Source organism: Scedosporium apiospermum (genome assembly GCF_000732125.1).
Source record: "Scedosporium apiospermum strain IHEM 14462 chromosome Unknown SEQ_SAPIO_0110, whole genome shotgun sequence".
NCBI lineage: Eukaryota > Fungi > Ascomycota > Sordariomycetes > Microascales > Microascaceae > Scedosporium > Scedosporium apiospermum.
The window spans coordinates 2,880,087-2,897,103 of NW_015971811.1; the positions used below are offsets into that span (position 1 = coordinate 2,880,087).

Sequence of the window (17,017 nt, forward strand, 5' to 3'; positions counted from 1 at the left end):
TGTTATACGGGGATGCTGGCTATAACATAGCACGTTGAAGTGCGCGGTTTGTTCCCAATGTGGTAACGAATGCTTCGTAGGAAGGGTATTTCTCTAGTAATACCGCAATCGTAGGTTTTGCTCGTTCGTATGGAGGAAAAAGGTTAAGTATGCTCTTCCTCCATGGCGGGGGAATTGGAAATGGTCGAAACGGAGCTTCCTCTCCATCAGATCCGGACCAGAGACGTCGTCAAGGTGGGATATCCCTATCATCACGTGGCGATAAGATAAGAACAAAGACGACCATCACTGGACCCCACGGCGCGCCGATAAGAAACAAACCGCCAAGCGCGTCTTCCAACATCACACATCTGACACCATTCTAACCTCGTCTTCCCTTCACCACTCAAACAGCCCATCCCCCGCCCCAAAAATGTCAACAGAAGCCCAGCCGACCGAACAAACCGATGACAACACCCCCGCCGAACCCCCGGCCTCCCCACCCCTCCCAGCCCCGCACACGGCCGTGACGCCTGGTCCCCGCGCGGCGAGGTTACAGGAGCTCTTTGCGACGAGCTTGGCGCATACGTTGGGGAAGGTTAGCTGGGAGAACTTGGCGGCATGCTATCCGACAATAGCGGCGAATTCGCCCAATTTGCTGAAGGGGGTGAGGAAGACGATGGTGGAGAGGTTAGAGACTATGTGTAAGGTATGAAGCGGAGGAGTCTCTTGGTTGGGGGGTTCTACGGAAAAAGTCGAAGGGACTGACATTAACTGTTCGGCTTATAGAAAGAATTCGATCGCATAATGGAAACGAGGGGCGTCATACCCAAACTCAACGAACTGGAAAGCCTCGTCTCCGAAGCCGTCCACCGGCGCGTATCCTCCCCCAGCACAAGCGAACCTCCCACTCCGTACGTTTTTCCCATCCACACAAGAGAAATAACTCGATAAGTCCAAAAAAAAAAAAAAAAAAGGAAAGATACTAACATCCCTGAATAAAAGACCCCATCTCCTCCCCCCAACAACAGTCCTCCAAGCCCATCTCTTCCGCCTCCTCTCCTCCTCCCAATCCCACCTCAACGCCAAGCTCCAAAACACCCAGGCCGACAACGAACGCCTCTTCGCCGAGATCCAGGCCCAGCGCGCCGAAATCTCAGAGCTCGCCGCCGCTCTCGAGCGTGTATGCGCCGACATCGACGCCGCTAATGATCTGTTGAGGGAAGTGATTGATGAGGTGGCTGCTGAGGCGAGGGAGAGGGAGGTTGAGATGGCGGGGGCGTAAGAGGCAGTTTCTTTTTTACTTCGTAATTTTTGTTGTCTCTACTGGGGCATTTCGGCATTTTTCGGGTCGGTTTATTTGGACTCTTGAGTCTTACAGTGGTTGCTGTCCCTGAAGACCTCGACAAGCATGGGGAGTTTACGTGTCATGATGTAAAAAGTGCATGGCGTTTTAGGCAGGTGGTGTTCGATAGGATAGGATCATTGAAATCATATCCATGTACTTCAAAATTCATTTACACAAAATCTTAAATGGCAAGACTCGGCGGAATCAAAAGTTGGAGGTCACCCTAAGCTTTTGCGCCTCGTCCGCCGCAAGAAAGGTAACCCCTCCCGCCATGTATACAACGAAATATGCACCTGTCAAGCGGAAATGTCTTCCCACCAAGCTATATATGTACAACACCCGAAACTCCGCATGTATCGTAAATCAATGTTTTCCATGAAACCCCGCCAAAAAAGACCCCGCCATGATGCAGCCGTTGTTGGTGTGAAGGAAACAAATAGAAAAGGCTATGCGTTTAGAAAAGCAAGTTGACAAAGGAACCATGCAGTTGTATCCGCCGTATAGATAGTAGTGTATCCGAATTTATGAAACCCCGCCCAATGCATGAACATATGACGAATGGTGACGATGCTGATGGGAGCGATAATGAATCGTGGACCCGGCTCCGGTGAACCTCTTGGCTTAGATCCGTCTGTTTTCGGTGTGGACGACGTGCCATGGAGCCAGCATATCGATCTCTCCGTAATCCGGTGGTAATACCCGGACCATCCGCCCCGTCGCCCAATCCACGAACCACTTCTTTCCTTTACTGACGATGTAATTGGATTTTCGAGGGCTGCGGAAGAGGAGGACCGAGTAGCACAGTCTAGCATAACGCATGTCGTGCTCGGGACCCCAGTAGTGAGCGGGAGCCCATTTCCCGGAGAGGTAGTCAATAGACTCGTTAGGGTAAGAGGTGATTGAGAATCGGCTCATGGGGTCCGGTCGGGACGGGCCGGTGTGAGGATCGTGGGCCACTCCGCCTTCTTGCCTGTCGCTATTGTTCACACCGTGGCCGCCATCAATACTGAAGGCATCAGCATCGCTAAATTCGTCATCGTCCTCGACAGGTTCTTCGGTGCGAGTCTGTTGTGGTGAAAGTGTTTGCTCCTCCTCGCCAGCATTGCTGTCCAGTAATATCGACGGTGCACGAGAGGGCGAATCCTCACCTCGAATCCAACGTATTCTCTGAATTCGAGGGATACTTTGATCACGGGGGAAATCTCGCTCGTCGATCGGCGCTGCAACATCAATGGCGGAGAAAAGAGACTCTAACCACTTCAAAAAAGTACTCAGCTCCACACAGGATAATAAAAACTGGTCGGCCTCTGCCCGTACTCGAATGACGTGTCGCCTCCTGCAAAGATTGTTAGTCGCCTATCATCTCGCCCGACATTCGAAGAGCCCTATGACCACTCAAAAACCACTTCCTCCATCTAGCAAAAGGAAAAGAAAGGAGAAAGGAAGTTAAAATGGAGCGGGTCGGGAGTGATTCATACTTCTGATAGTCAAGGGCGATGCCAACATCCGCGTACTGCAGGCTATAGCTCCTTTCAAGTTTGCCCCTTTTTATCCAAGGAGGATTATCGGGCGATATTGCGGGTCCCCCTTTATTTCTTCCCCATCCCCAATCCTTCTTAATGTCGTAGATGTTTAAAGCCGTTCCTTGGAGAACGACGTAGGAGGAATGCCAGCGACGATCCTCCGCCCTTTTGGTGGTGTTTTCTATCTCCATCTTTTTCTCGAAAACGCCTTCGCAATAGACTGAACACCAGTACTTGGGTAGTTCCTCGGACCCTTCTTCGACAACACCCGGCTCCCCTGCCGCCGCCGGGGGGGAAGGCTGTATCTCGCCGGTGTCGGAATCATAGGACGGGTGTTGAGAAGGTCGCCGAGGTGCTGAGGTGACGACTTGGTGATAGAATAGATCCTCGTCCATAGATAGTCGCCGCCGACGAGGCGGCGCACCGGTAGGGCTAGAGTGTGACACATCGTCCAGGATGGGATTTCTGGGCGCCATGGGGGCCGGTGGCATATATACCCCCAAGAATAAGACCGGGACCCACCCGCTGGTCTTCCGCGCGTCAGTGTCTGCTGTTGTCTGGGGCTCCCGAAGATGCGGCTACCTTCTAGCGGCACCTTCAGATCACCCCTAGTGTGTTCCACAAAAAAAAACCACGTTGGACCGGGTATTATACCGACCCGCCCGTGCTAGTCATGGTGGTACTTTTTCACGATGACTGAGCTGCTGTACTTCGTAGTGTAAGTTCAACAACAGCCGGGTAGCCGAAGTGGTAGGAACTGGGGGCGTGTAGGCGCGGTCAAGAAATGGGGTTGATGGATGACGGAGATGGGGAGCCTCAGTGCGGGTACGGGGGTGTAGAAACAAGGAAGGCTATGAAAAGTCTGATCAATAATACAGATGAAGTTGAGATCATCCGAGATCTACCACGGCAGTCGGCCGTGGAGTAGTAAAAGGTGGGACTCTCTGTGGATCAAAGGAGGGGGGAGGTGAGGATAGCGAAGATGGGGAACCAGTGGAACCAGCGATGGTTACGGCGTGGGAGTAGATCCTCGAGGCGGTTGGAAGAGGAAAGAGAGAGATGATGGCAAGAGAAGTCGTGAGGCCCAGTGGTTCCAGCTGTCGGTCTTACGAAGTACTCGTACTTCGTGGTAGTGCAGCTGCTGTGTTAATACGATGGGGCCGGTTTCAGTTGGTCCCTCAATGTACGAGAGGACCGGAGACCAGGAGAAGGGGATGAGCTGGTGAGGTTCTTTTGGCGACCGGCGACCCACAAGAATATGGCCCAGCGGCGTGGAGAGACCCCAGTTATTTGGGATGGGATGGAGTCACAGAGGCGTCGTTTCTTCCCAGTTTACTGCTGCGGAAAGGCCGGGCAGAGTGTGCAAGATGCAGCACAGAGGACTTTGGGACGGCAAAGAGGAATGTCAGATGGAGACACTGACGTTCATGACCTATGGAACAAGGAAATCGGGCGTATTATTAGGCGGTAGGAAAGTAGCAGAACGGATAATAAAAGCCGGAATGCTGAACGTGGAAAAGGCAACCGGAGAAAGTGGATCATGTAATGTAGTCGATAGTCCTGTCTGACGGACGGGTTGAAACTTGTATCGAACAAGTATAATACGGAACAGAAAGAACCAAAGACGGTGGAATCTAATCGCAAGGTGGTGAAACACGAGTTGGAAGAATCCCGTTTCCAATGAGAGTGCAGAAGAAGATGAGGAAATCGCCAAAAGCGGGATTGTACAGTAATACACACACAACTTGAAGGAAAGCGCCGCCGGCTGAGATGGCGATCGAAAAGTGAGGTTAAACAGACGGGAGGAAGGGGTCACGTTTGATGGCTTGGCTGACCATGACCTTGGGGTCGAGAGTGGCGTGGCTGGAGTGTGAACAGAGGCGTGAGAAGATGGGACGGGGTAAAGAGCCAGCCAGGCTAGCCTAACACTTTCCCATCAAAAGCCACTGGTATTGCCGCTATTACCAGAGCAGTGTACGATACAAGAAGGAGCGTCGCCTTCCCCGTCCAGAATGCTACCAAGACAGGCGTGTGGGCACGATATGGGGAGGAGGGGGTGAGCGGAGAGTGTGGAGGGGAGGGCCGATGGGGAGGTTTGCAGAAGGACCCTAATCATTCCAGGTTAGGTAGGTGCATGAAATGGTACCTAGTGTAGCCTATGAGCTCCTGTCTACATACAGAAATGTAGTGTACATGGTACGTCGATGGATGGGGAATCGGGCAGGTGCAGGGGGAGGGGGGCGAAAAGACAAAAAAAAAAAAAAAAAGAGGAAAAGGAAAAAACAGAGTCAAACATGCCCTTGGACAGGCCATTGGCGAGTTGGCAGGCCACAGACGAAAGTACCCTGCCGCCGTGGCGTGGTACTTCCCTGGAGGAATAATAGGGTGTAACCGTCGTAATTTGGTGCCTGGTTTGCTTGTGGGTACAACCACCTCAAATCTTGTACCTCTGGGGCCGAGAATTCCCCGTCTCTTCGCTTACAAAGTGAGAAAGAGAGGCGTTTAAATGGGTAGGCGGCTTCGAGGAAGATCATCATGTAGAAATCGAAGTGGCTCCTAGGACGCTACGAACTCGGCCCAATGATGCTGCAATTGATATCAAAGTCTCAAAGGGAGAAAGGAGGAAAAGAAGTTCTACTTCGTACAGACCTCAGAACTAGTGTACTCCATCGTTGAAACCTGTCAAACCGAAGCCCAATGCGTGGATGACATCAACGAGCAATGCTCCGGTCGCTCGAAATGCCTGCAGGAATTTCTTAAACGAAGATCAAAAGTACCGTTATTGTTTTAGGCCGGTCCCTTGATGGCGGATTCGAAGTTGCACCTGTACGGATGTGGTACTTCGGTAAAGTCTGACAGGCTACTTCGTACTATTATTATTACTCGTGCGACAAGTACGACTGTCAAAAAGTTCCTTGCCGACTGGGACTAACCCACTGATCATCCCCACAATGAAGGGCATACTTTGTCTGTACATTATCTGCCATACTTCTATACCCGGATTCTAGGTACAGGTCACGGATCGCTGGCAAACCCTCCCTCGTTTTCAATACAGTCACTTCCCAAGGAGGCTTCTGATTGGCTTTCAATCCGGGTGTTGCGGCATGAGGATTAGATTTCTTTCATTTATTTGGTTAATATTATTATTTCATGGTACTTTTTGCAGACGCCTGCCACAGAAATCCCTCCAGCGCAAGATGCAGGACTTTCATCCATTAAATGGCTTTTTGTTTCTCTAACAGCCAGCCGTTTCTGGTCCAAGTCATACCAGACCACCGTGTTACTTGTAGTGTAGGAACCGCGAAGTAGGAATCAACAACTTTGCGGTGTGCCGACCTGTAAAACGAAGAAGTCCGCGTATACGATTATGGGACTCACGGACTCGCGCAGATCTTCAATAGATCGGATTTGCAATGCCCTTCACAGAGGCTTTTTGGTGATGGATCTGCTTTTATTTCGCATTATGGAAAGAGCTTGCTGATCGTTGAAGGAAGATCCTGCCTCTGCAGATCCTCTCATCCTGCGTGTCGCCTTCCATTAAATTTGATGATTCCCACCTCCCACTTTTCATATGATGGGATGGGAGCGAGCCAGGTTGAAGTCGGTTACGCAGCAATTACGACGCTCAAACTCCGTCGCGCACCTTCAGTTGACGAACAGTGGTCATTTGCTCAATGGGGCCAGCCTCCCATGTGGTTTCTCTGTGAAGTACGGAGTACGTACTGCATTCATGTTGGTTCGAGTTTTCTGGTTTGATCTTTCCCTCATGAGACCTGCGCTTTCCTTTCGAGGAATATCTCCGGTTGCTCATGTAAGAATGTGCTCGCGTCGTTCGGGGAAGAGCCCACAACCCACTTTGAGCTAGGTCTATCCACGGCACTATTGTTTTTGACGTTTTGAACCAGAAGGCGGTTCAAACTGTCGCTTCATTGTTCTCCTGCCACAATCGTATTTCGGGCATTTAATGTGCCTTAATATCCTGCCCAACATCTCTGCATTTACAACCTTGGCAAGGTGGGAGGGTGTTGACTTGGCCCTGACATTAACCTGGGGATGCCTTCCCTGCCTCGGCAATCGTGAGGTAAATTGACTTGGGGACGGATTATTCTATCAACTCACAAGCACATTCCAGACCACCTCATGATGTGCCGCGAGCCTCTGGGACCGGTGGTGGCTCATGCAACAAGACAGCGGTAGCCAAGACTCGAGCCTTACGCGCTAGATCTGAGAGAAACTCGCAAGGGGCAGGGTACCGGATGCAGGGGATGATGCCTTGTTCTTTTTCTGATTCACCCGTCCGTCATCTACGAAGTAAGCACCCGCGTCTTTGCTCACTGCATTCCATCCGAAGTACTTTTTATCCGAGACTAATTCCTGCCCGCGAAGTTAACAAGCTGCACTACTTTGTACACTACGCTAGGTCCCAAGCCCGCGGCCTACACGACTTGGCACACAAAACCAACAGGCATTTGGGCGGCGACTTTCCGTCGAGTACTTGTCGTATGCATGCCCTCATTTGGTTAAAGACCTGCTCGGAGACTAATTGCGAATTAGTCTAGTGTACTTCGTAGTGTACAGCGCCATGCGGGAGTGGGACGGAGTAATACGGTGGTGACTAGCCTGGTCCAAAGCACAAGTACTTCTGTGTGGGAACTCACTGGCTCCCATCAAATCCTTCTATGTTTCCTCGAACGCATGCAAAGGGCGGAAATGACGGCGGAATGACTGGGGTGAACGGCATCGTGGGATCCGTCCCTCCATCCCTTCGCTGCCCACTCCTGTCTGGGGATGACCATTTTTTGAGGTGGGCCAGCCTTCGTAGTCCATCCAACCCTGAGCCAAGCTTTTCCCTGTGCCTCGCCTCCTGTCGTCGGACGCTACACGAGTACGGGGTAGTCACTCCTAATTCTCAGGCTCAATGATGAAGGTTTTCGTCGCTCGTGGCACAGATTGACACACCACCGATCTCTATATTGCATTGTCAATTTCAATTTCTGCCCCGCTCATTGTGCCAGTGGTTCATTGATGTCACCAAAGTTCCTTTGTAAGAGCGATCCTCGGAAATGGTGGGATTTGAGTCGAAATTTCGACCATTTCGGCCAGCTGGTCCTTGCACTTTATTGCCCCAGCACTTTATTACGCCGCTTAGAAGGACCTTTTGTCGACCCCCGAAAGCCATTTGCTGATCCATTTTCATTCAGTTCTCCAGCGAACTTTGATATTTCCCTCAAAGCGGGCCTCAATTTTTTTTTTTTTAAATTCGTTTTTCTCGTTTCCCAGGAGCCTTCTGGATTCCTTGAGTATCTGTCGGCGAATCTCTCTTCGTTGTTGTGAACGTGGTGTTTCAATTACGGCATGAAGATTGACTCGATCGATTATTGATGTATCACTTCTTGCGCTGATCCCCGAAGTACGAAGTAGTTCTTCACCTTCTTCGTTGATGTTTAATTTAGCATGTCCTTTGTAGATTGATCACTGTCAGCCAAGCTTAGCCTTGGCTTTAGGTCAGCAAGGCGATCGTTGCCAACCTATCCGTCTTGGCTACGGGATGTCGCCGAACGATCGGGTTGGGATGTTTCTCGCAGGAGGTTTCATCGCAAAACACAGGACCAGATCACATCGTCTTGGCTTTCTCAGCTGCTCCGGTTGCCAAGAGTTTCTTCGGAGCCGACCACGATACCTAGAACGGGTAGTCTTTGCGTCTTGGCTTTTTGTGGCTGATTTCTATAAATACATCCCATGCACAGAGAGCGAGGGAGAGAGGGAGAGAGTCCCAAGGTGAGACAACAAACAACCACACCGAACTGCCTTGCGGAAATTAGCTTGCCTCTCTTGACGTCCCCGAATACCACTACACTACAGCAAACCCCGCCTGCGGCATGACCGAGAGGGATGGGGACTTGGACCTCCACTAGATTATGAAAGCCTCTCCTCCACGGAGCAAAAAGGCCTGGCTGCCTGGCCTCGTCACCCGCAATGTAGGACCTCATGCGTTATACCCAAATGTCCTGGGCCGTTTCTTCCGCCCTCAAGGTTCTTCCCCGTCCCCGTTTGGAAGGTCTTAAACTTCTCTGACAACCAAACCCCAGACTGCCCGGAGAACGTTACATGTGAACCTCCCAAAGCGATCTCGCCGAGTTCGTCAATCCGGATGAAACCCGCCACTTCGAACAACTCAAGAATAGAAAAAAGCCAGACCCGATCTCGGGGGAGAGAACCTTGAAGGGATGAAGGAATTATGGAATACAACCCTCTGTTTGCCGCCCCCCTAGTCGTCGCTCTGTTGTGGCCCCCCCATGTTTTCAGTCATCCCTGAACTCGGAGAGAATCACACGTGGAAACGATCCTCTTGGGAATCTCGGCTTACCTCGTACTTCGTAAATGCGTATTCTCCCACACCCCGCAATTAACATGCAACGCTCGTCTTACGAAAAGAAGAGAAGATTTTCCAAAGGTCCAAGACTTTGATGGGTGGGAATGGGGGAATGAAGATCTTGCAAAGTTCCGGAGAAGGGAAACGGTCCTTTTGATCTTTTGACCTTTTGCTTTGCAGAAAGATCCTGGCTAACTTGGCTCTCGCTCTCCCACACGAATCAGGGACATCGTCCGCTAGAGATGAACGGCATTGATCAAGTTGTTTTGACTCATACGTTGCCATTCTGCTTCTTCGGAAGGAACCATTTCCGTTGAGGGAACGTGACGGGTCCATCATCGAGGCCCGAAAAAGCGTCTCTATGGACAAACACCTCAAAACATCAACCTTGAACACCAACCTTGAACACCACAGTAGCGCATCAGGAAATCCTCTTCTCATCTCGGATTCTGAGACTCTTTGATTATGTCCGCTTCCAAAGCTTCATGCTCCTAGCCCTGTATCAACTATCTAAGTTCCTATTTTACACTTTCTTTCCCTTCCTTCTCTCCTTTCCCCCCATCCTGCGCCGGCCGTCCGTATCCCACCCTCACCAAAAGGGATATTATTTCCACCTCAGTCGTCCATCCACATCATTGCTAGTGTAAAAAAAGAGAAATCTTTGGAAAAAAAAAGTAGGTAATAAAAAAGAGCATGTCGACATCCGCCAGCTTTTCGCTTCCTCGCCCATTTTGACTCCCAAGCCTTGATGATCAGAAAAATCGAAGGGACAAAATCAAGAAAAAAAAAGAAACAAAATGTATGCCATGAAGTTCATCTCATGGCATTCTAGCCCCGCCGGGGCCAAGGCTACAAGACAAAGAATAAGAAATGGGCTCGAGGACGACGGAAAGGTATAAAGGGAATAAGTATGTAACAGAAGTTTAAGTCTAAGAAAGTTAGACCAAACGCCGCCATGATGTGTCAGATGCTATTTTCGTTCTCGATGCTGAGAAGGCAGCTACGAACCAACTCGCAGCCTGTCCTTCTCGTCTACCTCGAGTGAGACGTGTGGTAAGATGAAGCAGTTATGAAAGGTTGTGTGTTGTGAAGAGCATTACACTCATTCAAGTTTGTGTTTGGTAAGGACTCTCGACCTCTGTTAGTAGTGAGGGTGGTAGGGGGTGGGTGTGAGAAAGAAAGAGGCCGAGAGTCGTCTCCCAGAGACTTGTTCGAGCTCGTTAATGAGCTCTCAGCTTCAAGGAGCTATTGAACATTCGGAGTCGAGGTTTATTTAAGCGTTGGCCGACTGCGAAGGGCCCTTTCCTCGAGCAGCGGCACCACCACGACCCCTAGTCTGCGAACCGAAGGGAGCCTTGGGGCCGCCCTGGCTGCCGGAGCGGCTGCCATCGTAGCGACCACGTCCCCCCCTGCCGGACGCACTGCCACGGTTGGCCGCGTACTGGGCGCCACCGTAAGCAGTCGACTTGGGCCTGCGCTGTTCGACGACGATGTTCTCGCCATTGACGACGTGAGGGTTAGCCGCGACGGCTGCCTTATAGCCCTCGGGAGTGGCGAACTCGACAAAGGCGCAGTTCTGAAGAATGAGAGTTAGCACCTTAACTCATAAAATGTACAACTGCAAGACACAAGATGATGAGACACAAAAATTACCTTATCGCGGTTAATGTCGAAGTATGTGAGATCACCGTAGCGGGAGAGAGCAGCCCTCAACTCGACATCCCGAACCTTCTCAGTCACATACTTGACGTAGCCAAGAGTACCCTTGTCCTCGGACTGGGCAATCATCGACTGAGGCCTGTTCTGCCTCTTCGAATCGCTACCGGCGGTCTGCCACTCGTTTCCAGACGACGTCGATTCCTGGGCCGCGGCAGGGGCGGGGGCAGGCGTGGGTTCGGTTCGCTGAGGGGCGGGAGCAGCTGCGGCCTTGGGGACAGCAGCGGCGGCAGGGGCCCTAGCCTGAGTCGCAGCAGGAGGCGTAGCGGTCTTGGGCAGGGCAACGGGGGGTCGAGGGCCGGCGGCAGCGGCGAGACGACTAGCCCAAGTCAAGGGCTTAGCAGGAACGGGCTTTTCGGGCTCGGGGGCGGGCGCAGGTGCCGCCGCGGCAGGTGCCTTAGCGCTAGGGACAGCAGGAGTAGGAGCAGGCTCCTTAGGCTTCTCGGGGGCCTTTTCCTCGGCGGCCTCTTCAGAGACGCTCTCCTCGTCAGCGGCAGGCTCGGAAGCCTCGACCTTGGGGGCGACTTCCGCCTTGGGAGCCTCAACAGGGGCCTCCTTGGCAACAGTCTCAGCCGCGGCCTCAGCCTCGGCAACCTCCTCCAGCTTCTTATCTACACTCTCGGCCTCGAGGGCGGCGGGAGTCTCATCAGCCTCTTCCTTCGCCTCCCCAGCCTCGGCGGGCTCCTCGGCAGCAGCCTCAACAACAGCCGGAACCTCAGCGACAGCGGCGGTTTGTTGTTCAGTGGCCTCTGGCTCCTGGGCGGGCTCGGCAGCCTCCTCGTCCTCGTCATTAATGTACCTCCAGATATCATTCAGGACGAAGTATCCAGAGGGCTGCTTGGCAAGAACGAAGGTCTGAACGAATTTCCTGGGTTCCTCAGACTTCTTGTTGGAAGTCTCACCGATGACTTGGATGAGGATAGTGTCCTGGGAAGAGGCGAGAGAGTCGACGTTGGAAACGCGGACCTTGCACTCCTGGAAATCGAGCTCCTTAATTCGCTCCTTGATGGCCTACGGTCGTGAGAAGAATGGAATATTAGCTTTTGCTGCAGTTGGGGACAGGAAACAGATATAAATATGGATATATATGAGTCGGAAATGCTTACAGGACGTCCGACGGAAATGTTGGCGACCTCGGCCTCTTCTCCGAACACGAACTGAGATCGCTTGCCGTAGAAGAGCTATCAAACATCAATGTCGTTAGTTTCTGATGGATCCTCATCATTTGGAAATCCGATTAAGAAAAGAATTGGACATAAACGTACATGAAGCTTGTCGGGGTTCTTGCTAAGTGTCGTGTAGTATTGTTCCACGAAGTACCAGCCCACCTCATCCTTGGTCAGATCATGGTTGGAGCTACTCGATTGGATTTGCTCGGAAGCCTCATTCGAGGGTGTGTAGTCCTGGCTGTGGAGGTTGCCGTTGGTGGTAGCCATTTTGATGGTTGATGGTGAGGAGAGGAGAGGTCAGAGAAGGTTGAAGGCAGGTTGGGGGACGATTATGCGGCGGTAGAGGAGAGGGTGCGATTATATTAGGGTTCAAAGAACACTAGAAAGGACGAGATATATAGTATCGAGTCCTGGAAGTCGGAAAGGAGATGGACCGTGATGCTGTAGCAGCAGGAGGAGTTGGGTTTGGAAGGGGAAAGCAGCTCTGGGGAGGAATTACCCTATCACCAAACGAAAGGAAAAGAAGTAGTGGAACGGAGGCTGGATGAAAGAAACCGGGCTCTGAGATGCACGGGGAGATGAAAATGAACCACGAGGATGGTGGGTGGGATGCAATGCAATGCAGAAGAGGAACGAGAATGATTCACTGGAATGTTATGGAGGAAGGGATTTTTCAACCTTGAAGGCGATGGCGGAAAAAAGTGTGATGGGATATTCAAGGCTGTAGCGAGGTTGTGTACTGAGGTACTGACAGCGCTCTGTTGGTACCAGTTGCCACTGCCAGCACCCACGAGGTACGAAGTCGGGCGCGGTTGTGGCCTCGTTGCTCGGCTCCAGCTGGTCTGTGCCCGATTGGCTTGGCGGGATATTTCGTGTATTTGCATGCACCCCGGTATTTTGATGGGGATTTGATGTGTCGAGGGTTGTGGGGGGGCTGAGGTTTCGACTGGCATCTGCGGACAATTGGAAACCATGTGGCAGATCTGGCTGGACCCTGAAAAGTTAAATCGCTCAGCGTTGAGCCAATTTTCAGCGGTCACTGCTCTGCGCCGTGCTGTCAACGATTTGCTTGTGCACCGACACCTCAGCGCATAGTACTTCGTAATAAGCACCCTGATAACTCGCGTAGAATTGACCAGGAGAGCTCGAGGATGTTGTTTCGCGATCTGTACTTCGTAACAGCTCCCTCTCCTGCCCATGTCCACAAAAAGCCCGTGGCTTCCGCAGCGAATGGAGTCCGACACTCGAACCTCTTTTCCTTCTTTCTCTCCTTAACCGCATCTCTGCGCTTTTTTGTCTCGTTTTCCCTTTCCACCACTCCTTGACCGGGGTCCGAGACGAATCGAATCAAGATGGCTTCCAAGCCGCAACCACGACCTCGAAAACAGCCCGCGCAACCCGAAGGACCGACCAGACCTGCAGACACGCCTGCGCAAGGAAATTTCCCGGCCTCGCTAGACTGGGTTATCGCCAAAAACAACCGCGTTGGCCATTTAGCACGACAACGCGCGTACGAACGCCGCTGGGCGTGGACGGTTGCTTTCTGGGTCTGGGTTCTGTTTGTACACGCCGTGGGGATCCTTTTCTTCACGAGCGGGTTCCTTTTGACGAGGATAGTCTTGGAAGACACGTCCGAATGTAGCTCGCCGCCAATTGACGTGTCGGCTTCACGTACCGCACTCTGGGAAGGTCCCGGGAATATCGATGCCGGCTGCTGGCATCCGAAATCCTTCGATAAGGCCGTAGTGATCCTTATCGATGCGCTACGCTACGATTTTACCGTCCCTTCGCGCGGAACTGAGGAAACAAAGGAATACCACAATGCCTTGACCTTCCTATACGAGTCTGCTCTCAAATCGCCCCAAAATGCTGTTCTTCGCCCCTTCATCGCCGACCCCCCGACCGCGACGTTCCAGAGGTTGAAGGGTTTGACAACCGGCACCCTTCCGACCTTTATGGATATTGGCTCAAGTTTCGACGCCATCGACGAGGATAACATTTTGAAGCAGATGCGCAATCTCGACAAGAAGATTGTTCAAGTCGGAGACGATACCTGGTGGACTCTTTTCCCAGGCTACTTCCAACCGAATGAGAGCAAGGCGTTTGATAGCTTCAACGTATGGGACTTACACACCGTCGATAATGGAGTCATCGAGCGCATCTTTCCCCTTATGGAGCCGGAGAAGAAGGATTCCTGGGATCTCCTTATCGGTCACTGTTTGGGTGTAGACCATGCCGGCCATCGCTACGGTCCGGACCATCCCGCAATGAATGCAAAGCTGGCGCAGATGGACGAGTTCATCCGCCGTGTCGTTTCCAAGATTGACGGTGACACCCTCTTGATCGTTATGGGCGACCATGGCATGGATAGCAAGGGCGACCACGGGGGTGAGAGCGACGATGAGATTGAGTCCGCCGTGTGGATGTACTCAAAGCGGCCATTCTTTGGTCGCACAAAGCCAGAGTATGTGGTGCCTCCAGAGACGGCCAAGATTCGACCCGCCAACCAGATTGATCTTGTCCCCACAATATCGCTCCTGCTGGGAATTCCCATTCCTTTTAACAATTTGGGCCGGCCCATAGAAGAGGCCTTTGCTGGTGTAGACGGAAACTCATGGCAAAATCTAGCCGCCGCTTCTCGGTTGGCTGCGGCTGGAACCAAGCGATATCAATCGGCGTATTCCAAGGCGCAAATCTCGGAGCAAGATATGTCTCTAGGATCGCCGAAGGCACTTTGGGATGCGGCAGAAGAGCTCATAAATTCTTCAGGGGGCAGTGCCTCATCGGTCGATTGGAAGCAGACCTATGAAGCTTTTGCCTCGTACCAGCGAGAGACTCTTCGAGTTTGCAAGGATCTATGGTCACGATTTGACATTCCTAGAATGATTACGGGCATCGTGACCATGGCTTTTGGCCTTGTGGTTGTGCTAATTTACGCTTCGCGAGCGACTAAGGACCTTATTAGTTCCAGCCAACCCCCGACCGAATCGAACCCTGTACTTCATAGGCGGCTTGTCCTTCACGCGTTAGCTGGACTTGCGTGCGGCGCCGCCGCAGGTCTTGGTTTCTATGTCACGTCCCGCGCGGGCTTGGTCGTTTTTGAGATCCATTACGTTGCTGCCACTGCGGCACTGGGTAGTCTTCTCGGCGCTACTGTGTCTTTGGTGTCGGTGGGCAAGACGCTAAGGAATATTCTGCCTACATCTATCTGGGGCTGGCTATCAGCCGTGTTTACAATAAGTCAATCGATTGGCTTTGCGGCCAACTCCTACACCATCTGGGAAGATTCTATTTCGCTATTCTTCCTTGGTACCTTTGGTTTGGTGTCGGCAGCAACCGCATTCCGCCTGAAGGATAAGGAGGCGCGGACGACCGCCATCTTCCATTCGATCCTCTTCGTCATCCTCGGACGAGCTGCATCCTACTCTAAACTATGCCGAGAAGAGCAGATGCCATATTGCATGTCTACTTACTACGCGTCCACCACTTCGTCCACGTCTTCTGCCGCTCAGCTGGCGATTCCGTTCATCACGACGGTCGCACTTCCCTTCGTCGTCTCGTCGTTCTTGAAGAAGACGAGCTCTTTCGCGAGCTGGGGCAAGAGCTGGGTCAGCAGCGGTTTACCTGGAGTGCTCTGCATGACGGGGCTCTACTGGGTCATCGACGCGGCGGACAACGGGGGGTGGTTCCCCGAGCTGCCCGAGACGCTTCTCAAGCGAGTGAGTGTGTACGTGGCTCTTGGCGTCCTGGGCATAATTTTCATCGCCGGCGGTCTCATGTTTTCCTGGGGCTCGCCGCTCGTGGACTGGAGGCCCGTGACTATGCCAGACGGCACGAAACGAACCCTGATCGAGGGCTACAAGAACGCGTACGGTAGCAGGTACCTTATGCTCCCCGTGATGCTCCTCGTCGCCTGCACCCTCCTATCCAAGCCGATGGGAGGCGGCGCCCTCGCGCTCATGATGTGGCAGATAATCTGTCTCATCGAGATCCTCAAGGCGCACGGCATAGCGTCGGAGCCCATCGGGCCCGTCGTCCTGGCGCTCCTGGGAAACTTCCACTTCTTCACTACGGGTCACCAGGCGGCCATCAGCACGATCCAGTGGGACAGCGCGTTCATCCCTCTGTTTACGATCCGCATGCCGTGGAGCGCCGTCATCATCGTCATCAACACGTTCGCGGGCCAGATCATGGCGACGGCGGCCCTGCCTCTCATCGTTACGTGGCTCGCGTCGGCTGATGATAAGGGCGTGCTCGAGAGCGTGAGCCGGTCGCTGGCGGCTTTCGTTTCGTTCTTTTCAGTGCAGTCGTTGGCTACGATGGCGTGGGCGGGCTATCTTAGGAGACATCTTATGCTGTTTCGGGTGTTTAGTCCGAGGTATATGATGGCGGCGCTAGTGCTCTTGACGGTGGATGTGGTGGGCATCTTGGTTACGTTGATGGGTACGAGGGTTAATATGCGGGCGGTGAATGATGTGTTTGGATACCCCGAGTGATAAATCGCAGTGTTGGCTACGCATCTTGATAGATTGCTGGACCGGTTCTTTACTTGTTACGATATGTGGGAGGGAACTAGAAATATTGAAGACTTGCTTGTGCGGTCCGGTTATAGACGTTTTAGATTCGGTCTGGGAGTTGCTTTCCACCCTGCAAAAGTTTCCTATTTATAAGAAAAGAAATTAGAAATAAAATCTAAAAGTCGAGGCATCGTGATGGCATGGGAATTAACCCGTGAGATATAGACCATAAACAATACTACATCAGCGGGAGTCGAGACTGCCAGGGCAGGGAATGCTGCATTGAACAGGCGTTTTAGGACGTCACAGTTGCATTCCCTCAGTACCGAGATACACTTATGCCAATTGCATCGATGGGACCGTTGACTCAGCATCTCCTCACAATGATTGCA

The 17,017-nt window shown here is 52.3% G+C and overlaps 3 protein-coding genes and 1 pseudogene across 3 annotated transcripts; 2 read left to right on the plus strand and 2 right to left on the minus strand.

Annotated features, from left to right (window-relative positions):
- Positions 1-412: 412 nt before the first annotated feature.
- Positions 413-1,264, plus strand: SAPIO_CDS7730 (uncharacterized protein; the record flags this gene model as incomplete). Its single annotated transcript, XM_016789534.1, has 3 exons — positions 413-688; positions 769-893; positions 985-1,264. The coding sequence occupies 3 exons, from the start codon at positions 413-415 to the stop codon at positions 1,262-1,264; spliced, it is 681 nt and encodes a 226-aa protein (XP_016641361.1).
- A 684-nt stretch (positions 1,265-1,948) lies between these two features.
- Positions 1,949-3,326, minus strand: SAPIO_CDS7731 (Ph domain-containing protein; the record flags this gene model as incomplete). Its single annotated transcript, XM_016789535.1, has 2 exons — positions 1,949-2,663; positions 2,806-3,326. The coding sequence occupies 2 exons, from the start codon at positions 3,324-3,326 to the stop codon at positions 1,949-1,951; spliced, it is 1,236 nt and encodes a 411-aa protein (XP_016641362.1).
- A 7,170-nt stretch (positions 3,327-10,496) lies between these two features.
- SAPIO_CDS7732 (putative ntf2 and rrm domain-containing protein) lies at positions 10,497-12,375 on the minus strand (the record flags this gene model as incomplete). Its single annotated transcript, XM_016789536.1, has 4 exons — positions 10,497-10,799; positions 10,877-11,950; positions 12,046-12,120; positions 12,205-12,375. The coding sequence occupies 4 exons, from the start codon at positions 12,373-12,375 to the stop codon at positions 10,497-10,499; spliced, it is 1,623 nt and encodes a 540-aa protein (XP_016641363.1).
- Positions 12,376-13,460: 1,085 nt separating this feature from the next.
- SAPIO_CDS7733 lies at positions 13,461-16,604 on the plus strand (annotated as a pseudogene; the record flags this gene model as incomplete).
- Between the last annotated feature and the right edge of the window lie 413 nt (positions 16,605-17,017).